A 22,578-nucleotide genomic window follows, 5' to 3' on the forward strand; every position below is an offset into this window, starting at 1 on the left:
CGAGGATAGTATATATGATGAGAAGATTGTTGACCGAGGATGGTATATATGATGAGAAGATTGTTGACCGAGGATAGTATATATGATAAGAAGATTGTTGACCGAGGATAGTATATATTATGAGAAGATTGTTGACTATTTATATGACAATATACATTTCCGCCAATACTATTAATGTATCAAGATTATCTGCTATCTTCTTATGTGTCCAGTTATCCTGTATTTCCTTTTAATCATTATGGTTATCATCATGGTTTTTTTGTTCTTAGCCCTGATAAAAGCCTGAAATTCTGGCTAAAACGTGGGCCCATTTAGTGGGTGTAGTAACTAATAGCCAATGAGGAATAAAATTATTGCCATCAAACGTGAATAATACTTAGTTCCTTTATGTAGTTTATATAATATTATATTACCCAATACCACCCCTTATTATATTATGTTTATTTCAATGATAACAATATTTTCAATTATCTTGTAAAAATTTATTTACACTGGCACATGTATTTTTATTTAGGTTATACTGCTCTAGATCAGTTCACATTGTATTGTTTAAAAAGGATTTTTAAATATTTTTAATACTCTTTTTAAATACTTTTAGTATGTAGTGTTAGGGTCGTGATATAAGTTGATGATTAGAGATAAATCATTGGTTCCAGATTGTTTCAAAGACTTGATTGACATCCAAAAATACTCCTCAGTCTAAAAGAAGCATACTTTTAAAATAAATAGATTTCAAAATATCACTGATATAATTGCTTTAAAAAAAATAAAATGTTAATAATTGAAAAACTGAATAAATAGTATTTAATTTTTTCCATTACATAAAGAGGAAGAATGGTGTTAATTTAATTAAACTCAATGAAAACAAGAACTGAAGAAAATATGTTTTAGAATAATCTATTGAGACCACGCTTTAATGCGAAAATCATTGTTGAAAATGAATTATTAATTAGTATTGCATGATCATTAATGAAGATAGGATAATGTTAGAAAGTCTGATACATCATATCTGAAAGTCTGGCACGAAGTGATGAAAAGTTCTCACGAGAAGGTACTGTCCTCTGCATTAGACGTGCATTGTCAGTGCTGCACAAAACATAAATATGACGCTAACATATAATACTAGCTCTTGTATTCAACGTAGGAGACATACATCATCATGCTTACGGAAGGTCTGCTGTTTTAGATCCTGAGTCATGTTTTGTCTGCACTTGGAGTTGAAGAACTCTTCTTGAATTTTCTTTAAGTGTACGGCTACTAGTGTAGTGAAGGATTTAAACAAGTAAGACGGTAAGTCACAAAAAATTTTGCAAGACAATCAAACAATTCTTTTGCCCAAATGTAGAAAAGAGCTGCTAAAATTTGCCACGTCAATCAATCTACCACAGAATGCCATAGATGAGTTTAATTATATAAAGAAACCAATAGCATTATCAAATCGAAAGGAAAATTCAGGAGAAAAAAAATAAAGGAATCCAAGAATCCTACTATATTTAGTTCGTGGTAGTTAGATCCCATATTTTTTGTACTCTATTTATAAAATTTTAATTGTATATTGATTCTTATTTGTTTTATTGTTCATCTTTGTACTTTTTCGTTTTATCTTTTGTATTTTTTAATATTTATCGTTTTTTTTATACATCATTATTGATGTTTAAATCATTTTTATAAAGGTAATAGGCAATTTATTGTATGAAATATGTAACATCTAAACAATATCCTACTATAAAGTTATTATAGAAGGAAAATATAGAGGGAGAAACAAATAAGATGGACAAATAATTGTTCGAATAATGTATAAAACTAGACTTTATTTAAAATGAAAAATCATGATTATCATTAGTCTGCGATTGACTAATTGGTTTATTCCAAACCATAGAAATGAATGTTTATTGTATTTTCTAGGAATAGGAGAAAATCGTTTTTCCAAAGTTATATTATTAATTATCATCCATTTACTTAGATTTAATTATCTAAATTCTTTTTGTGGCAAAATTTAACGTAGCGAAAACTCTAATAAAAAGAACCAAAGATTTAACGGACAAAGAACATGTAATACATAAAAGCGGAAATCTGTAATATTATGCAAGAACGTTTATCCTGTAAGAATAATTTAAAAAATGCGGTATAATAATAGTAAAAAGAATATAGATGGAATATACATAATAGAAAATGCATGGATGAAAAAATAAAGCATAAGGAAAATAAAAAATCAAGGAACCAGAAAGAAAGAAGAGAAATTAACAAAAAAAAAAAAACGAATCAAAAAAAGCATCACAGACAAGATAATGTCAGCATGGTGGAAAAGAAACGAGAACCAAAATAAATATAGTTATGATTCAGAAGTAGAAGGTAAAAACATTTTAAGGTTAATAAAAAATAATTACTAGATTTAACTGAAAACATAAAATATATATATTAATAGAATAGGATAAAAAAAATGTAAAATTAGAAACTTATAGTGTTAATATGCTAAACAAATTTTGAGTAATACAAAGGAATTGGAGTGATGGAAAAAAGAATGTGGTGTACAGAATATATTTCAATGATTGCGATAAGATATATATCGGAGAAACCGAACGAGGTAAACTGGATACGAGGATAAAACAGTGTGTAAGTAATTGCAAGAATAACAAAAATAAAAATAGTACAGCGTTGGTCCAATATAAATTCAATTTTGAAAACTCAAAAATTTTATATATTGAAAAGAATACAGAAAGCAGGAGAATAAAAGAAGATTGCTTAAAACATCACAAAAAATATTAATAGGATCGAAAATTTTAAGAACGATGCGGTAAAATTAAAGAGCCATTAAGCATAAATCATTAATAACTTAAACTTATAATAAAATGGAAAAATATAACTGTTTTGTGTATTAGAGATGGGATATCGTAAGCAAAATATCGATATTTCGATTGAATATTCTTAGAATGTCATTACCATACTTTGATATTGATATTAAGTAAAAATTCAAATATCGATATCAGTATAATAATAAAAAAAATTAAACATTTCTTACAATATCTTAGTTTCTTTAATAAAATATCGATATGTCGATTAAAAAGTCTTAGAATATCGTTGCCCAAGCTTGATATCGATATTGATAATGAAAATCGGAATTACTGTTAATTTTCCTTGAAATATCATAACTTTTTTATGTCTTATATATCGATATTTGGATTCAATATTATTGGCTGGATATTTCTCGATGTTATCGGGATTTATTGAATTCTTTTATCTTATCAAAAAAAAAAGATATATGAAGTTCTGGAGTGTATGATTATTTTTAGAAATAAAGTACTTTTTTTTTTTCCTTACTCATACATTTAATATGTAAAAGTACTTTTTTTTTTATCAAGTCAAGGAGATTTACTTAATAGTATCGTTAGCAAAATATCAATATCGAAATCAATACCCCTTCCCTACTGCGTATAAGAAAAAGGAAGTCAGAGGATTAATAATACAGCCTGAAATTTGGCATAACAGAAATTTTAAAACAATTGAATCACAAATTAAAATGGGTATTATAGCATTATATTGATTAAGCCAAATGATGACACGTAAAAACATGTTATTTATTATTCATTTTAGGAAGACTGTAGATAAAAATGCTTACTCTTTGAGAAGATCCTCAGGGCTGTACTGTACAGGACTGTAGATATTTTCGCTCTGACGACAGGTTGATGAATTAAAACTTTAATGAGTAGTTGTACCTGCTTAACTTCATTTATTCGTGACTTAGAATTTGTTTGATTAATTAGTAACGATTTCCATGTCCCAATGGTGCCTCATTGTGCTCGATGGCGTTTCAACCCAGGTACTACAAAGGAGACTACTTCCCTTTGAACCCTCTACCTCTGATGAGATGAGGAAAACTGACAAGATTAAGGAACTTATAAGAAAATGCATCAGGAACTCAAACGCTTTACCCTGAAGGAAACTCTTTGCCGTAAAGAGGATTAGAGTTAGACGAGAAAGTGCGTACGAAAATGTTCCAGGAATACCTCGGTCACAAGACCGGACCGTTATAAGCCCTTTGCTATATAAGGGAGAAGGAACCTTAAGGGTGGTAGTCACTCTTCCATCAACTCTTCGACATGGTAAGTCTAATACAAATTATATTGTTAGTAGTTGATTAAGTCTAGATAGTACAAGAGCCGGGGAGAAAAAAAGGCAGTTATTTCAACTCAATTTTTGATTACTTTGATGAAAATTAGGTATAATTACTAGTCTAAATTGACAAGTCGGCCAAGTATAGGTAGGGAGAATAAAAATGGCGGCTATATCAAAACGTTAAAAAAAATATCTTTTTTCATTCAGAACTCTATCTATTAAAACTACCCTAACAGAGACATACAGATGTATATTAGTACTTAAATTAAAGCTAATTAAATGAACTATATAGAAGTTTATAACCATTATCTTCTTAGAAGTACTAGTTTTTATGATATTTGATAAAATTAATTCACAAAATGTTAATTTCTATTTTTTTGGAGTTTTGAAATAATATATTTCAGGAACAATAAGACGTACATGTATACATACGTCTGCCTGCATTCAAAATAAAGGTAATTTTACCTCTTATTAAGTAGTTTATTACACTTATCTTCGTATGGGGTAGTAGTTTTTATGATATTTGGATATGATTATAAACTTTGCAAAGTTTGTCCGAACAACTAGAAATTAATTGATTTTAGCAAATATTATAAAAACTAATACTCTTAGGAAGATAAACGTCATAAACTCCTTTTAGTAAATTTAACTAGCGTTGATTTAAGTGTTAATAGACATCTGTACGTCGAGTATTTTTGAGATGTACATTTCTCAAAATAAATTCACTAACGAGTACTTCTGGTTTTTAGTGCATTTTTTATGAAATGTTGCTTTTTAAACAGCTATATCTCGGGACCTGTTAAACGTAATTAACGTAAATTAATAACGTAAGACCTCTATTAGGGCTCATATTTTAGAAAATTTACTCTACTTTCAACGATATTCTCTTAGGTTTTCTAGCGTTGCTTGTAATTTTAAAGATATAGAGCTGGGAAAGAAAAATATGTATTTTTTAAACGTTTTGAAACAGCCATGATTTTTTAATCCCCCGACCTACACTCGGCAGACTTATCAATTTTGACTAGTAATTATACATAGTTTTCATTAAAGTAATAAAATATTGGAGTGAAATAACTGTATTTTTTCTCATCTTGTGAATAAATAGTATTGGAAAATAGATAAGTTTTTGTCCCTTGATATCAGTAAATATAATTCTTTATTGTTACGTCTACATCAAAGTAGAAGTATAATAAACGATTAGTGGTATAGTGACAGTTCAGTTTTACTTCTCTTCATTGTTTATTTCAAAATTAAAAGAAAATATTGCAAGCAATGATCCTGTAGATTTGAGCTGAATTTTAAGAAAGAGTAATTTTTCTTTTCCATCTTTCCAAAAAAATGATTATTTTTTAAATGATTATACTTTTATTCTTGTGAAAGGTAGAACCAAACACGGTTGATTGTTTATTTATAAAAAAAAAAAAATATATACAAAAAGTTTTCTATTCAAACAATTAATAACACATTGAACATTGAAAATGAAAAAAAAATATTCGGCTGGCGAAGCCTGTGTATAACTTTAATTACAATTCATAAATAACTAAACTTAAAAAAAAGTTATATTATTTAAAAAAATCAAAAACTCAGTGATTTCAAACAAAAATATGGTCTTCATGTTAAAAGAAGCAAAAGAATAATATCAAACTTTAATTGTAACAACTAGAATTGTAACAAACTGTAATATAACATAGATCTCTCAGATGTAAACCAAATGAGCTGTTTCCAGTGTAACCCGTCTTACATAGTTTCTAAGAGCTCTCCAATTAGAGCATTTTAATAAACTGAATAATTGATCTTTAGAACAGCTCTCCTGTCCTGAATATTTTATTCTGATTTCACTATACTTGTGAGAGGTTCCCAAGAAATGAATTCTTTTCCTTTGGAGTTTCATACCGGGCAGCTATCGATCCTATCATGCATCCATAGTTTTACATTTAAAATGGGGAAAATTTCGTTTTATAACAGAAAATGAATCGTATAGATACCGTATCAAAATTATCGTATAAATATGGCACTTCTGTTTCAACCGTACATAAGCCTACAAAGAATACATAGAAAAACGAGATCGGAGACATATTTCACGATTACTTCGTTTCTCAGATTCTTTTACGCTATCTGACTGGATTCAATCTTCCGCACAGACAGCAGCCTGAACAATTTTGAAGTATTGAGATTAGAGAGTGTTATTATAGAGAGAGTTATTATAGAGAGAGTTATTATAACATTTCTTGAATTCCTGCCACTTAAAAATACTTCCAGGCAGTTGTATACGCCATAGATTTAATACTCATGCATATTAAATGGTATTCTCACTAATGATTTATTCTTTTTTAAATATAATATCATATCTGAATTGTTATGTGTTTGTTCTGTAGTAGTAATGACATTAAGACAGTCATACTTCTTTTCCTAAACTAGGTCTTCTGAGATTAATTTCTCTGTTTTGAAGCAATAAATTTTCCAGTTTTCCGGTAATGCTTGGCGAGATTATCGCTTCACTGTTCTGCTCTCTGTATTAATATTATGATAAATCATAAGCAATTGTATGATTATTTTATTGTTATCATGAGATGTTTATAATATTATGCAGGAATGATGTATAGCTCATAAAATGTATTGATTTTAATAATAATTGCTTGAGTAGATCTTATTTTTAGACGTAATAAATTATTTGAATTCCTCCAGAAATTCAGAAATTGCCTTCGGGAACGAGACCTACCACCTTCGATAAGGTTTCAAGATTTTCATACAAGCATTTAGAAATTTGAAAATCCATTTTCTTTTTTTATTATAGAAAGTTATAAATAAGTCTGTGCAGGCACGTTTAGTAAGACAAGAGTTATTTTCAACCCATTTTCCCCCAATGGTAAAGTATATTGTTTTTAAATTATCACAAAAGTGCTCTAAATTATAATTTTAATAGTTTGTCAGGACTAATGAAATTTAAAAAAATAAACAACATAGTTTATTAGGTTGAGGCAATAATGGAATACTTTTATCAAAGTCTATAGCCGTGAGTCGATCATGTGCGTTCGGGGGTCCTCAGAGGTTCACTCAGCCTCAATAACATTGGTACCCTTAATTGAGCAAAAATATGGCGTCTTAGCGTGGTCTTGAACAAACCACTTCTTTGCACAACCGTTGTTTTAAAGAACAGTTCGTTTTAATGAAGAAACTTCCTTACAAAGGAGAGATACTCCTGAACCCCACACCTTCCTGGATTGTAGCGATATAGCAGTTACCTTTCAAATAAATATATCAACATTCCCAGGAATACTACCATCATGATACATCGAACAAAACGTTTCGAAATCGCATTAGCTACTGCATATGGGTGCAATTATTCAGCTATAACGAGACCCAAATGGGATAGTGGCCAGCCAAACCAAAAGCTATTGTTGGACGTCGCAATCGCAGCCATGGGCATTGTGCAACAACTCCCCCCCCCCCCAGCCGTGGCGTGTTATTATTTATCCACTAAGTGACGACGTGACTCGCGGACTTGCAGCTCCAAGTGACAAAGCTTCAACTGGACTCAAGAGCAGGATGATAACGCAATTTAAATTCGCAAAAGTTTTCCGGAATTGAGAAATACGCTTTTACTGACAGTTACTATTTCATAATCAGGTTCGAATGACTTTTCTATAGCAATGGATGATAATTAATAGTATTTATACCACTGACAAATCAGATGTGTTATATGACTGAGTTATTTAAAAAATTAAAAAACTGATATTAATTATCGATATACTATTTTTTTGATCATTTATGATTATCATACTATCATTATGAAAATTAAATTTTATTTCTTATCACACTATATTAAATTAACTCACTCACTCACTGTTGGGCGCTACAGTCCTTGTAGGTCCTGGGCCTCTGCCTACATTCTTCCCATGCCTCGCGGTCTCCAGCGAGACTCCTCCAATGTTTAACTCCCATTCCTCTCAAATCATCCAGCCACCGACGCCTGGGTCTGCCCCTTTTCCTTTTTCTTCCTGGTGCAACATTTAGCATCCTTTTAGGTAGCCTGCAGGGCTCCATCCTTTCTACATGTCCCCAATATCTTAGCCTGCTCTTCTTAATAGCACAGAGGATATCAGGCTCTCCATACAATTCCTTTATTTCGTCATTGCTTCTGATTCTCCACCTGTGCTCCTCTTTAACGGCTCCAAAGATCTTTCTCAGGACATTTCTATCACAAATCAGTAGAGCTCTTCTATTTTCCTTGGTTAGAGTCCCTCTAACTCCCATATGAAATTAACTGTTATACTAATAAATAAAAAAAATTGGTGAATTTAAGAAAAAAAATATGATCAATTCCAACAATTTATCTAAAATAAAATAGTTTATGATTTGTAAGCTAATGAGAAGTCTGAGAACTTTTTCCGAAAAAATCTATAAATACTATTGGTTATATTATATTATAACTATAAATATATTTTAAATTATTATATTATACTTTATGTGGTTACTGAATATACCTTACCTTATATCTTTTTAATTTCTTGGGCAAGGATAAATTGTTTTAAGACTCCTCAGTATATTTCACCGATTTTACATTATTTAAAGTCGTTTTTTTTTCAAGTTCATAATTTAAATTTGATCGATTTTTTTGATGTTTTAAAACTAAAAAAAAAAAATATATTTTATTTTAAATATTTATACATTTTTCTTTTTTACATTTATATAAATATATATATTATAAATAAAACATAAATGTCCTATTTTCTGTTGTTTATTGTAAATATTTTTATTTTAAAAGTAAACAATGAGCAGAAAAGCCCTAAACTTTGTTCAGATAACATAATGAATAAAGAAGTAAAATAAATGTTATAGATTCCTGAAAAGAAAAAGATTAAAGTTTTGAAATCTAAATCATTTCTCCTTTCTTCTAATAAAAGGCATTTTTGTTAAAAACTGAAAGAAAGAATCTATTAGAATTTTGTAAAAAAGAATTTACAAAAAGAATCAATCAAATCGAACTGGTGGTAGTTTCTGAAATTAGTGTTCATAAAAATAAAGTTTTATGTTTTATATATTATTATAGATAACGAGTAATTATTAAACTTAGAATTATATTATCTAAACTAATATAATCCAATAATTAATAAATACCAGTGATGCAGCGAGAGGGATGCGCTGGGATCTCTTGAGCTCTGCTCTACCCCTCACATGTGGGGGATAGAGTGGGCTCAGGGATCCTCAGGTCGATTCTGTAAATATTGTATATATTATTTTATTTATTTATTTTTCATACTGATAGTCTGATTATGTTCACTCGTCTATTCTTTTGTTTGTATATATTTTAAGAGAGGTTTTTTTATTTTATTTTATTTCATTTTTTTTATTTTTTTATTTATTTTTATTTTTTTTTCTTATTTATTTTATTTTAGTATGTATGAGATCATTCATCAATATTACCTATTGCCCACAACTGTGTGGCAGATTGTAATATCTATCAATAAATAAATCTATCAAAAAAAAAATTAATAAATTAATGTATGCCAATAAAAGATTATTCAAAATGGTAACTACTCTTACAAATACATATACATAGTGGATTAAAACCCTCACTGGCTTAATTTATGATTACAATAAAATTAAATTAAAAATAAATTTATTTGTCTTTTATGGGACGCCAACTATAAGCTACAAGCTATATAAGAAGGGATAGGTTTGTTAGACTGAACAATTAGTTTAAACCATTGTTAGATTAAGGAAAAATGGATAGCGGTGTATTTAAATTTCACTTTTAACTTTTATGTTTTCTTGGGAATGTGAGTTTACCTCAAGTATGTGAGAGCGTTTGAATACTTGCGGTGGCTGGGGATCCTCGCGGTTGTCAGCAATTTCGTAACCGAGTGTTGCTTTCTAAGCAGCTTAACTAAAAGAAAAACTTACTGTTTAAGTTCCTACCAACGTCAATACAATTGTATCTTCTAAACGTTTGATAGTTTAAGACGAATTTTACATTTTTTAATTATTTTATACTTGAATGTTTTGGTATTACTGTCAGTTATGATTGCTTAGAGTGCTTTAGCAAATCGATCGTCCATAAATTATTTGTTTTTTAAGTTTTTCAGATCTTGAAAGCGTAGAAGAAAATATTCCAATTATACATTTAAAATTAAAAATTTAATTCCATTTCAAATATACGTTTTTCCTTTAATCCCGCCTTAATGTTTAGTTTTTTTTTTTGTTTTCTGTTTCACTCGTCTTACAAAATAAAATTCACTCTTTATGAAATACTCTGAGGAATACTCTGAATGAAACTTTCGATGATAGGGTACATAACTGTATATAAAATCAGACAGTACAAACGTCAAAAATGGTATTTATCACGTCAATAAAGATTCAATAAGTTTTTTCTAGTTAATAGTTCCCCGGTTCCTCCGAAATGTGCCATAAAACGACATGGACATCCTAATTGCTGAATCTTATGTATTATTCTGTTAACTAGATATTAAAAAGGGATCTTAGAGGAAAGCTTTCGATAAGTCGTGAAAATTTGCTCAGTGGGTTTTTTGGACACTACATACGAATTTTAAATGTTTTGACTTTCAATTTTTAACGAAAATATAATTTAAAAAAACTTTGAATTAAAGTTTTTTTTGTAACCTAAGTCTATACTGAACCAAACAAGGATAAATTTTAAATATTTTTTTACGCAAGACAGTTTGTTTTTTGGTTCATGTCCTCTTAGTCTGGTTGGTTTCGGTCAAATAAGGTATAAAAACTTGAAATTAGTGTTTTATTGGCATAAATTATTATATAACAATAAATATATAATAATACAGATTCCAATGATCATTTTCAAGGGACGTGAAGTCGAAATTACGAGACCGAAAGTAGACCACTTTATTGTGGACCAAAATGAGGTCGCGATAAAAATTTTAATTCTGAATATTGCCGATTAATATTTTTAGGCTAGTATAATTTTAATTTTTTAACCTCGAAAATAACTCTAGCTGGTCTCCATTTGACTGGATTAATTTCCGCCAGTTTAATTGAGTACTAGAAAATTCCTGGTTTTATTGCTATGGGAGGTCATAAAGTAGAAATTTGTAGTTAGACCCTTAAAAAATATTATTTAGTAAACTTTCAGGACTGTCCTAAAAAATTTTGTTTGTACTAATTCCTTATTAAAGCTAAGTGCTAAATGGGGAAGCATTATACCAGCGGATCGGACGATGACAAATAAAACGTAGCTGAACTATGTTTTGTTAAAATGTTTTCTTAGTGGAATTTAATAATTTTTCATACACCCAATGCAGCTATCACTATTGCAGATTTCTAAATCCTATAAAGATTTGCCATGTTGCTGGTAGTTATCTAAAATGTTGCAGATAGGCAACTCACAATGAACAATTTATTTTGGATTGCCTATGTAGGAGAAGTATTTACATTTGCTAAGTAACCATAAGCCGTGTGTAACCAATTCTCAAACTAACGATAATAAAAACTTTTAATTTTTGCGCTGTTATAGTCTTATTTATTCCAAACTTATTCTAATTTGTAGAACTCCATGACAGCTAACCAACCATTTTTGGTATAGTGTTTTTGAAGATGAACATCTGTAATGGACGACGATAAATTTAAACTTTAACCCCACTAAAGATTTAAATAGGAAAATAAAAGAATCAAAACCTCAAATAAAAAAGTTATATCAATTCGTCTACCACTGTTATGTTTTTTTCCGAAAACTAAAAATATGTACTATGGACCATCTCAGGACTGAACCCCGGAACTCGACCAGGTTGCCATCTTGTTTCAAGGTGGTTACTGATTAAAGTTTCATTCCTATATTAGAAAGATGGAGGAAAAATTTGATGTATTTTGGAAACATACAAAAGTAAAAAAAAAAATTGTTGATATATCGGTATTTCTAAATTTGTAAACCATAGTATGATAATTTGTAGTGTTTTTTTTTTTTTATGTAAAAGATTTTTCTAAAACATTAGGAGATAGTTACGAACCGTTTATTACTGCTTAATCCTTTGTTAGCACTTGAAAAAACCCCCACGATTCAGGAGGACATTCAATGTGACACGTAACGTACCTTAACTACAAGTAATTGTGACGACTGTTGGTGAAATAGCCCGCTGTTCCATCCGTCAGGTACCACCGCTATTGTCTTATCCCCTTAGCTTTCTCTGCTAGGAGTTTTCACGGTGTCAGTTGGCGGCGGCATGGCGACTTTCCTTGGATTGGACACGTCTTCGAATAGCACTTGTTAACTGGTATCTTCTTCTACTATTGACTATATATGCTATGTGTTAGCGAATTTTTTAAACTCAAAAAACACATAATGAAATTGAAATGGAGATTAAGGAAAACATATTTTCATGCATGAACAATGGTAGTGTCCGGAATGACATATTTTTGTGAAGACTTATTGTTAGAGCTATCTTATTCATCATAATTCCTGAATATTTAAAAAAAACAAATGCACAATAAAAGTGAGTTGAAAAGCGGATTTAAGCAGTCTAATGTTTAAATATTTTCTGAAGGAGGTTCCCCTTTTACCCAAGTCGCACCCACCCTGAGGCGTGGCAGAGGAGTAGATGAAGAGCACGAACTAATCACTAATTGCCTTCTGTTCCAGTTTATATTAGAGTACAGGACATTCCTATTAACTTCAACGTAAACCCAAGCCCTAAGGATGTGGCCTCTTTTTTTGGCTTTGAAGGAGAGTTGGGTTATGCCACCACCCCTATGCTAAAAGGATATCATTGATCATTGAGGATGTTTTGCTTAATTAGGGAATAGAAAGTGGAATAAAGAAAACGGTGATAAAACTAGCAGAGCTAGGTAAAAGGGAAAACAAACCTCGAGTAAGGAGATTGAATATTAACTGGAAAAGAACTGCAAGAGAATATTTAATAATTTATGAAAAATTTGATTTAAAGAATTGTGAATTACAGTATTATTATTCTAGACCCATGTCCATTAAGAACAAAAACTCTAATTTTAAAAGGACATAATGATGCTTCGGATGTTCTTCATGTTCTAATACCATGAATTGTGGCTCATCTAAAAAAAAAAAAATTTTTCTATAGATTGTGCCGCAGATTGGAATTTTAAAAGTAGGGAGGACGGATAAGATACCATTTGTTATAGGAAATGATTGATTATGTTGATTGGTGATGATTATATTGATTGGTGCTTAAGAAACACATAGGCCACAATACAAAAAATTCGATTTTAGTATACTTGAAAGAGTAGGAATCTATGCAAATATAAATGAGTTATAAGAAGTTCTCTGTATTCTCAGATATGGGATCCAATATCTTTATGATTACAATACTGGGGATCCCAGACATCCATAATGAAATGGACTATTTCCAGAACAAAAATGACTTTCCTTCATTTTCTTATGAAATACGTAAAGTTGTGCTGAAAGGAAGGTAATTAAAATTGACGAAACTGGATCCAATCGATAATAAAGTAGTATGCCATCAGCCTTTCTAAATCTTGAGTAAATGACTTCAGCTATTTTTCTTCCTTCATTCCTGAAGGCTCATTCCTGTTGTGACTGCGGTCAAATAGAAAGGATAGCGCTTTCTGTTTACAATTATGGTATAAAGATAATCGAGGAAAAGAAACGTTTGTCTTCCCTATATCTCTTTATTTTTCTCTTTTTATAAGTAATAATTTTGATATATGATCTTTATCACAAAAGAATTGCTTTTTATCTTCGGTTAAATGTTTGACCTATTGATGCTATTCCAAGTAATGCTTTTGATTACATTAAATGAGCCATTAAAGAACGTTATAAAGTTTTTAAAGGTGGTGTCAGATGTTTACGCTGGGAAGATGCTGTCAACTACAAACCTAAATATCATTTGACAGCTGAACCATTTAAACTCCTTAATTCCTTCAATCCATCTCCATCATTCCTCGACTCTATCTTTTAGCAGTTTACGTAATGCAGTAATACAGTAATAGTAAGTTAATATTGCATTCTGTAAAAGGTGTTTACTGTCCCTGATAGTGGAGGCTAATGCTCTTGCCCTTTGCGAAGTAGTTAGCTTTCGCCGGATCACGGTTTGAGACGTTACACGGAGTTTAGAGAAAAAAAATTGGAATTAATTGCATCCGGAGAAGAAGGTGTGTAACATATTAGAAGGAAGCAGAATCATAATGCTCGGTTGGAAAGCCTTTAAAAAAAGATGCTACTTCTATTCAATCAAAACTATAGTACTGGAATAGCAAAAATAGGAAATAAAAAAGAGAGATTAGTTATTATTCAAATTATTAATTTAAAATTTGTATTAATTATTTTTAAAAATAATTATGACATTGTACTAAAAGAAAATATAAAGGACTCCTTAAAATAAGGTTTAACCACTGAATAAAGTAATCTAATGATAATTTCAGCACAAATCCTAGTATATTTTTAGTTTTCTTTCAACATTTATATCTAATTAGCCCTAGATAAGTATATTTAATACTAAAATTAAAACAAAAACATCTTTTGATCCTTTTCTTTTACTATTCTTCACTAAGGTTTAGGACTTATGGTCATAATTAAAAAGACTATTTTAATTTTTTTCTATTGCATGGTATTAAATATAAGTTTTTTATTCTTTAATAATTGACATTTATTTAAAAATACATCTAGTAAATTTGAAGTAAGATCATAATGGTATGATACAGTCATGTAGAAAAGTACCCAGTAGTAGCACTCTAATAACATTTCTACGTTAGAAGGTCTCGAGGCTATCTTCTTTTCAGGCGTCTCGGAGAATTTTTAGGAACAGAAGAGAGAACCTTAGAGTTGAAATTCAGGATAAGACGAAAGGTAGTCAAGAGAAAAGGATCAAAGGAAATTTGTGTTTTAATTTAAGTGGCATCCCCAAAAATAGATATATATATTAAATTATTAATACACTAATATTTATCACATCTAAATTATTCAATAAAAGAATCAGTTTCGAACCACTATAGGAAGTACTCAAGTGCTTTGTTCATGATCATGCTCATAAGCCAGAATTTCCCCCAATTAAGGGTACCCACTTTATAGAGGCTGGATGAACACCTGAGGGCTCCCAAATCCACAGGGTTACCTCATGACTGCAATAATAGAATAAATAGTTATCAGCCAGAGGATTCGAACCCAGGTACTTGAAGTTAGTGACTTAGTCTCATATTCACTGAGCTACCCCTACCCCCTATCTACGTACCAAAACATTCTTGAGCCATTGCTATCCAACCACATGGTTCACTCTTAGAATAAAGTCAATGATTAACTTTATGGTAGAATGGATTACTTTTATTTATAATCATTAATTTTTGATTGGCTAGCATGTGTTTAAAAAATAGTATTATTTCTATATCATCTAGATTATATTAACGCAAAAGGACAAACAAATTAAAACCGACATTATGGTCAGTATTCAATGAAGTTATTAATTTTTTTTTATTGTAAAGTTGTAAATTTCAATGAATAAATTAAAAAATTATTTTTCTTAACTGTGTTTGTAATTATGAAGTGGTTATAAATGGACTATATAAAGAACTCCCTAAAATAAGTTTGAACCGCTTGGTAAAATAATTCAGTGGATTTTTAGCCATTTTTTCTAATAATTCTAATAAGTTTCATTTAGGGAACGTTCTGAAGAAGCAAGATTGACTCTTGACATAACTAAATATTCGTGTTCCAGCATTATTCTCCAAACGCCTGATATATTCTTAGAAAACGCATGCTTATCTTCATGGTAGAATGTATCTAAGATACCCAGCCATACCGTTTTCAGTTGTCCCGATAATAACTATAGCTATTTCTAAAAACAGAAAATAATTGTGCTCATCACATTGCAGAATTTAAAAAGGTTTGTTCAGGACAGGAGCTTTATTTGCTAGGCTACCTCACTCAAATTTAAAATAATAAAAATGTTCTATATTGGAGCTTTTCAATGATACATGAAAAAAAAAGTTCGATTAAACATTATTTTTCTAAAAACTGTTGCAGGTTGCGAAGGGTCTAGCAATTTGGCTGCTACTGCTGATTAGCTATGGCTCCGCAGGACCCAGGATCAAGAGGCTGGGACTCTTCTCCTTCAGCCAGCCTCCTGCAGCTCCTGAAGCTCCTGAAACTCCACCATTACCCGTCTATAAGGTCCACAGATACACAGGCGTACAGCTGCAACCAGTGGAATTGCCACACAAGGATGAGCCAACCGACATCGAAACTCCCGGCCTTGTAAGCTTGCCGGACTATCCTGTTAGTGAGCCTGAAGAACCAGAAGAACCAGTTGAAGAAGAAGAGCCTCATTCAAGTGGCCTCGGATCTGTCTTTTCATTGATTCCGGGGGGACTCCCTGGGCTGTTAAGCTTATCCTCTGGCTCTAGCAGCGGTGGAGTAGAACCCAGTTATGAAGAAGACAGAATAGGTCTAGACAGATCAGGTCTTCTAGGGCTTAAGAAGGATATTTTGACTTCCGTTTTTCAGAACAAGCTAGAGTTGCTGACTGCATTGAAACGCGATGCCGTTCAGCTTCTAATCAGAAAGGCACAAGCAAAGAAAGCCTGGATCAAGAATCTTTTGTTCGGATCTCCTAAACCTGGATACTATTACAACGTTCCTTACTACTATCCCAAGAAGACGAGTTTCTTAAGCTATTTACCATTCGTCGGGCACTGGTTCGGGGGTGGCAAACAGCTGCCTGATGTACAGCTTCCCAACGTACCTAATCTTGTAGCTTTGAAGGATCCTCCACACCTTCCTGTGATAGACCTGCACGGCAAGTATCAGTTTCCATATCAAAGCGAGACGTACGTCAAGGTCGCTTTTCCTGGGAAGATGAAACCAGTATTGAAACCCGATGTTGTATACCAGGCACCGAGTACTTCATACGGTGTACCAGAAATCCCTGTTCCAGCACCTCAACAACCCCTCTTACATGGTTCGTACGAACCATGTGCAAACAGTGCAGCACCTGATGTCGTTCTTCCAGTAGTATATCCATGCGCCCCACAATTGCCAGCAAACATTGGGTCTTACTCTCCCTACCCTGTTTCCTATCCCAACCCCCAGGAGTCACACTCATATGCATCCGGCGAATACTATGCTGCTCAGTCAGAAATTCAACCTGTTAAGGAAAGACCGCCCTACAAACATTTGGAAGACACAAAAGAAGAATTAGGAGCAGAAAACAGCCATCAGGATGGACAATATAAAGAAACTAATGTAGAGGAGTCTGTTGGAGGTAATCTAGTAGTTTTTTAGAATTTTTATGATAACAATTAGTTACCCATAAAACTTACTCCCACCAAAAATTAAACGATTGCTCTGTAGTATTGCAAGCGTATAGCGAAAACATGGGTAGCATTCCTTTGTTGTAACCCTTTAATGCTAACTACTATTTTTAGTTACTTTTCGAAATGTTCGATTACACAGGTTCGAAAAGATTGAAATATAATTCTTATTATACTAACGAAAGTTTGATAAAAAGGTATATTATGTATTAGGTATAAATATGAACTACATTATAAAACAAATCAGAATACTATCAATATGAACCATTAGTTACCAACCCGAAGAAATCTGCGGACAACTCTTTAATTGTTTTCAGTTTATATTATGACCTAGGTAGCCAAATGTTTGTTATTAACTTTTTTTTTAACACATTTCTTGTCTTCGGTTTATTATGCTACTTTTTGGGAAAATGGGCTATTTTCACACTTAAAAATGACTCCTGTTACGACATGTAATCTAAATTCAATTAGTATTACCAAATGTGAGTTGAAGTTTTTAAATAGAAAAAAAAAGAAAGAAAAATTGCATAATTCTGGAATGTTATTATCTACAGACTATTCGCAACTTTTTATTTAAGTTATTTAGGAAGTAAATAAAAATGAATGCATCTAGAACCTATACTTTGAAACCTAGTGCGACTTCTCCCAAAAATCGGTAGTTAATTAAAAAAAGGATAAGGATAGTCATCTTTAAATATTGAGCTAAAAAGAGTGTTCTCCAGAAAAATAATTGTGTAAGCATCCTAATCGTAAATAAATTTGCTTTATGGTATTTAGTCTCAGATTTATGTTTTTTATTGTTTAATATAGCAGACAAAATTTTGAGATTTCAAAAAATAAAATAATTTTTTTCGCATTTTTAAAAAAATTTAATAAAGGGTACGTTGTAATATTGTGTGTTGAAAGAGTTTTGATAATTTATTTCGGGTTGAAATTCCTGAACTCCCTCCTTTTGGTATGAAGTTCATGATTTTTAAACCTTCAGTAAAAAAGTAAAAGATATACCAGTTTTAATTAAAATTATTATTTAGATTTAAAGACCAAAATGAAAAAGTATGATTCGTATCTCTCTTTTAGCTTAATTATAATTATTATAAAATAAATAATAGTATATGTAATATAATTGCAACAATTTTTAATCAGATGAATTTCTACTAAGGAAATTTCTATATGGCATTTAACATAAAATAATTTCTATATGCTAATGTGGTTGTTTATTTGTTTAATGCTATCCATTTCAATTTCCTTGAATGTAAGTATAATATATTTTCTAATTTTCATCGTAGCTTGTATCATCAACTATAATTTATAGACAAATTTAATTTTCTTAGATTGTTCATTTATTACCAGTATAAACACTAGTATAATTTCATATATGTTTACTTACAAAAGTTTTTGATGTTTCAGATAATACTGAGAAGAGCACTGAAACCATCGTTCCGCAATAGATGACAAAATGAATCTGAATTGTATATGATAGTTTTTAACTTCTTATTTATTAATATATGTTATTTATATATTTATTAATTGTTTATATACTGTATCTGCTCAATTTCGAAATAAATTGAATAAATACACTTAATATTTTCCTCAATTTCCTTATTTATTGTCGAACTATTTTATAAAATTGAAATTACTTTTTCTTTTTTTTAATAATCCAATTAAACTTTAGATTATGATAACATTGTATCCCATACTCTCCAATCCCACAACACCACCCTTGAAGAATGGTGCCATAACTGGAGGATTAAAATTAATTCCAATAAATCCCACAAAATCACATTTACCCTTCGCCGTAAACCCATAACCTCTGCCCCTACAATATCCTTTAATAATACCCCACTTATTCCTGTCGAACAGATCCGTTACTTAGGACTACATCTCGACAAACGACTGACATGCAATCCTCATACAAGACTAAAAAGACAAGAAACTGCTCGTAGATTCCGACTATTGCAACATTTACCAGACAAATGGTCTAAATTGCCAATCAATTACAAAAGACTGGTCTACATGACTATTATAAGGCCTATCTGGACATACAGAGTTGAGCTTTGGGGCTTTACTAAACCATCAAATTCCTCCAGAATCTAATCCTTACAGTCCAAAATCCTTTGTAAAATCCTTAATGCTCCTTACTTTGTCACAAATCAAGTCATCCATCAGGACCTCAATGTTCCATATCTTGCCGGTTTGCCCAGAGCCAGATGCCGTTTCTTCCATAATAAACTTCACAACCATCCAAACCTGGTTTCTCCTTCATTACCCAATAATCCTCCTAGGCGTTTGAAAAGAAGATGGCCTCGAGATGTTCTCCTCTAGAAATGTTATTGGAGTTCTATCAGTAGGTAGATTCTCCACATGTTTGTATCATATTACTATGTCACTTACAGCAAATTTACTTGTTGTATATATGTGTATACAGTTGTAAATGACAATAAATAAATTATTAAAAAAAAAAAAAAACTTATGATATACATTAGTAGAAAAGGTCGTAATCTAGCAAAAAAAATAAAACATAGTGAAATCATCGTACTTCGGATCCTAATAATACAGTTTAGGAAGTAGTCAAGATGACATGAAAAGACTTGTATAGAATTTAATAAGAGAAGCAGAGGAAATCGGTTTGCTTGCAACTGAATATTTGATAATTCGATAAAACAAATGTTATAATTGTAAGCCAAAAAATTCAACTTTAACGACATGGAAAGTAGATAGTTTCAAATACTTCAGCTCCACAATAACATCATCAATGGGCTAAAATAGACCAGCGTATAACATTGTGCGAACAGAGCCTTCCTTTCTTTCTCTGGAATACTGAAATCCTGTATGTGTATATATATAATAATGATAAAAGCTTAGAGGTACCGAAGGTTTGGTTCCATGATTGCTTTCTACATTCATCCGTCCAGTGATGTCCGTGCAAACCCAAATCAACTAAATCTGTTTCGATGGCATATTCCCACCTACGTTTCGTTCAACCTCTTCGACGTTGACCCGTTGGTTTAGTGTTTATTCACATTTTATGGATCCGTTTGTTACTATGTCCTACAACCTTACACGACTGTCTAATTCTAACCTAAATTAAATTTACCGGATGGAGTTTCCTCAATTTGACGTTGTGAAGCCTTCTTAATTTCGGTCCGAATATTTTACATAATAATTTATTTTCAAAAATCTAAGGGTTCTTTTCTCACCTAGGTGTAAGAAGCCACGTTTAGCGTCCTTAAAGAACAGTTGGAAGGATAATATTTTTGTAAATTCTAAATGTTTATGTATAAATGCTAACACGTGTGGACCTGGACCCTGTTTCATAATGAAAGCTAATAGTATTAGTTCATAGTTCAAGTGTAGAAATTAGTGTGGTAATAATAGAGATGACTATTAGTGATATTACAGTAATTAAAAAATACCAAAGTACATGTTACTATTGTACAAGTCAGTGTAATTGAATTAAGGTAAATCTACATGACTAATAGTATTAGTTTGTACTTTATTATGAAACAGACCTCTGAAGTGTAGGAACTAGGTTATAGTATCGGAGAAAATAATTTAATTCATAGATGATAGTAGATTAAACATAACAACGCAAGATGAGGTTACAGCTTGTATACACTCTTGCATAATCCTGCAATAATGCTTAGTAACATTAATCTGAGTAATTAGATAGGATGTGGAGCATGAACCCAGCCAGATCCATTACAGTCGTTTCCGTCCTGCCTCATTTGGTTATGTGGTGACCTCTTACCGTATCTGATGGTACAACAACATATCATGTTAAATCGGAGTGTGCTAGTTTTTATTATATACAAATTTTACAATTTTTAGATACCATTCATACATAATTACAGAATAAAGATATGTGTATTGGAAACTCTCATGTAATCATTAGTCATTTTATGAAGTTAATATAATCCCCGGCAAATTACAACTGCGCGACGTCACCCATCAACCGACAACATCTTCCATTTTCCCGACCATTCTTCAACTATATAACTTTATTTGAACAATACTCTGCATCCAACAAACAAGTAAAGTTATGTAAGCGTATGTTATTTATAAGTTTGGAAGAGACTCTTTTACATCATGATGTTTCAGTATAAAACTCAATTTAAAAAATGAAAATAAACTAAAATAAACTCAATTGAAAATAAATTCGGCAGCTTTAGCAATTTATTGTATAATATTGCATTCTGTCATATATTTACAGCCAATGGTAATAGGGGTCATACAGCATATTCAAACCATATTAACAGAGATATAAATTCAATTATACATAAAAAAAAAAAAAAAACCTAAAGTAAAAAAAAAAATTTTAAACACATTCGTTACTGTTTACAATATTTACATTCAGCGTGGGGAACTCTGAACCGAGCTTGTGTTCCTTGTGAAGGGGAATTCAGAGCTCTGGAAGATCCTGGCGCTCTCTCTCAACTACATCACTGGTATTAAAAGCCAGAAGAAGATTGAGTGAGGGCGCTTGACGCAAGCTCTCAGGACTTGTATGGAGAATCTTACGCACATCCATGCCAATCATTATACATACATTCAGTCTGGGAATCTCCAAACCGTGATTTTTTTTTCTAAAAAGAAAAGAAGCTTATTTACAAAAATACTTTGATTTTTTAAAAGGATTTTTCACTTAAGGAGGTTTCCTTCGCCAAGATTTTGTCTTGCCCCCTTCCAGATAAATCTAATGTCGATTCCTCTTGCAGGCCACGTCTCATAATATGTTTCTCCATTTCTTGTCACATACCAAATATACAAAACTTGTCTTCTTGCAGATATTTCCCGTCCAGATATGTCCTTTTGCAATTTTTCTCTTGGCATACTTTTTATTTCAGAGGATATCTTTCAAGATTTTTTTTTCCATTTATTCTGTTATTGTTTCATTTTCGACTTTATGTGTTTAATGCTGTCGTGGTGTAATGTCACCAATAAGCTTCAGTAGTCTTAATATTTTTAAATAAATATTCCTTTCGGTTATCAATATTTGAATTACTAAAAAAAAATTATTATAAAGTAAATGAGAAGAAAGCATCAATGTTTTCCAGTTATGAGGAAATAATACTGAGGAGAGTCACTGATAACAGTATTAGTATCTTAAACACTCTAAATAACTTGGAATCGGAATTGAACTCATTTCCGTGACATGAAAATGAATAAAGGGATTGCCAATATATTGAAGGTTTACTTTTATTC

General features: G+C 31.1%; 2 protein-coding genes across 2 annotated transcripts; one reads left to right on the forward strand and one right to left on the reverse strand.

Moving 5' to 3' along the window:
• Nucleotides 1-7,953: 7,953 nt before the first annotated feature.
• On the reverse strand, nt 7,954-8,367 carry LOC136795320 (uncharacterized). Its single transcript, XM_067045491.1, has one exon. It carries the CDS (start codon nt 8,365-8,367, stop codon nt 7,954-7,956), a length of 414 nt encoding a protein of 137 aa, XP_066901592.1.
• A 5,082-nt stretch (nt 8,368-13,449) lies between these two features.
• LOC106685187 (uncharacterized) lies at nt 13,450-18,853 on the forward strand. Its single transcript, XM_067045492.1, has 4 exons — nt 13,450-13,523; nt 14,091-14,163; nt 16,091-17,327; nt 18,784-18,853. The coding sequence occupies exons 1-4, from the start codon at nt 13,450-13,452 to the stop codon at nt 18,822-18,824; spliced, it is 1,425 nt and encodes a 474-aa protein (XP_066901593.1). The 3' UTR covers nt 18,825-18,853.
• The last annotated feature ends 3,725 nt before the right edge of the window (nt 18,854-22,578 follow it).

Source organism: Halyomorpha halys, unplaced genomic scaffold (assembly GCF_000696795.3).
Source record: "Halyomorpha halys isolate HHAL.00 unplaced genomic scaffold, Hhal_1.1 Scaffold669.1, whole genome shotgun sequence".
NCBI classification, from domain to species: domain Eukaryota; kingdom Metazoa; phylum Arthropoda; class Insecta; order Hemiptera; family Pentatomidae; genus Halyomorpha; species Halyomorpha halys.

What these genes read in the sequence shown, in the direction of transcription:
- LOC136795320 (XM_067045491.1), bottom strand. Translation starts at nt 8,367, where the DNA reads ATGGGAGTTAGAGGGACTCTAACCAAGGAAAATAGAAGAGCTCTACTG.
- LOC106685187 (XM_067045492.1), top strand. Translation starts at nt 13,450, where the DNA reads ATGGACTATTTCCAGAACAAAAATGACTTTCCTTCATTTTCTTATGAA. An exon ending in AAAGTTGTGCTGAAAGGAAG is followed by an intron (nt 13,524 to 14,090) that starts GTAATTAAAATT and finishes ATTCTGTAAAAG; the next exon opens with GTGTTTACTGTCCCTGATAG. An exon ending in TTAGCTTTCGCCGGATCACG is followed by an intron (nt 14,164 to 16,090) that starts GTTTGAGACGTT and finishes AAACTGTTGCAG; the next exon opens with GTTGCGAAGGGTCTAGCAAT.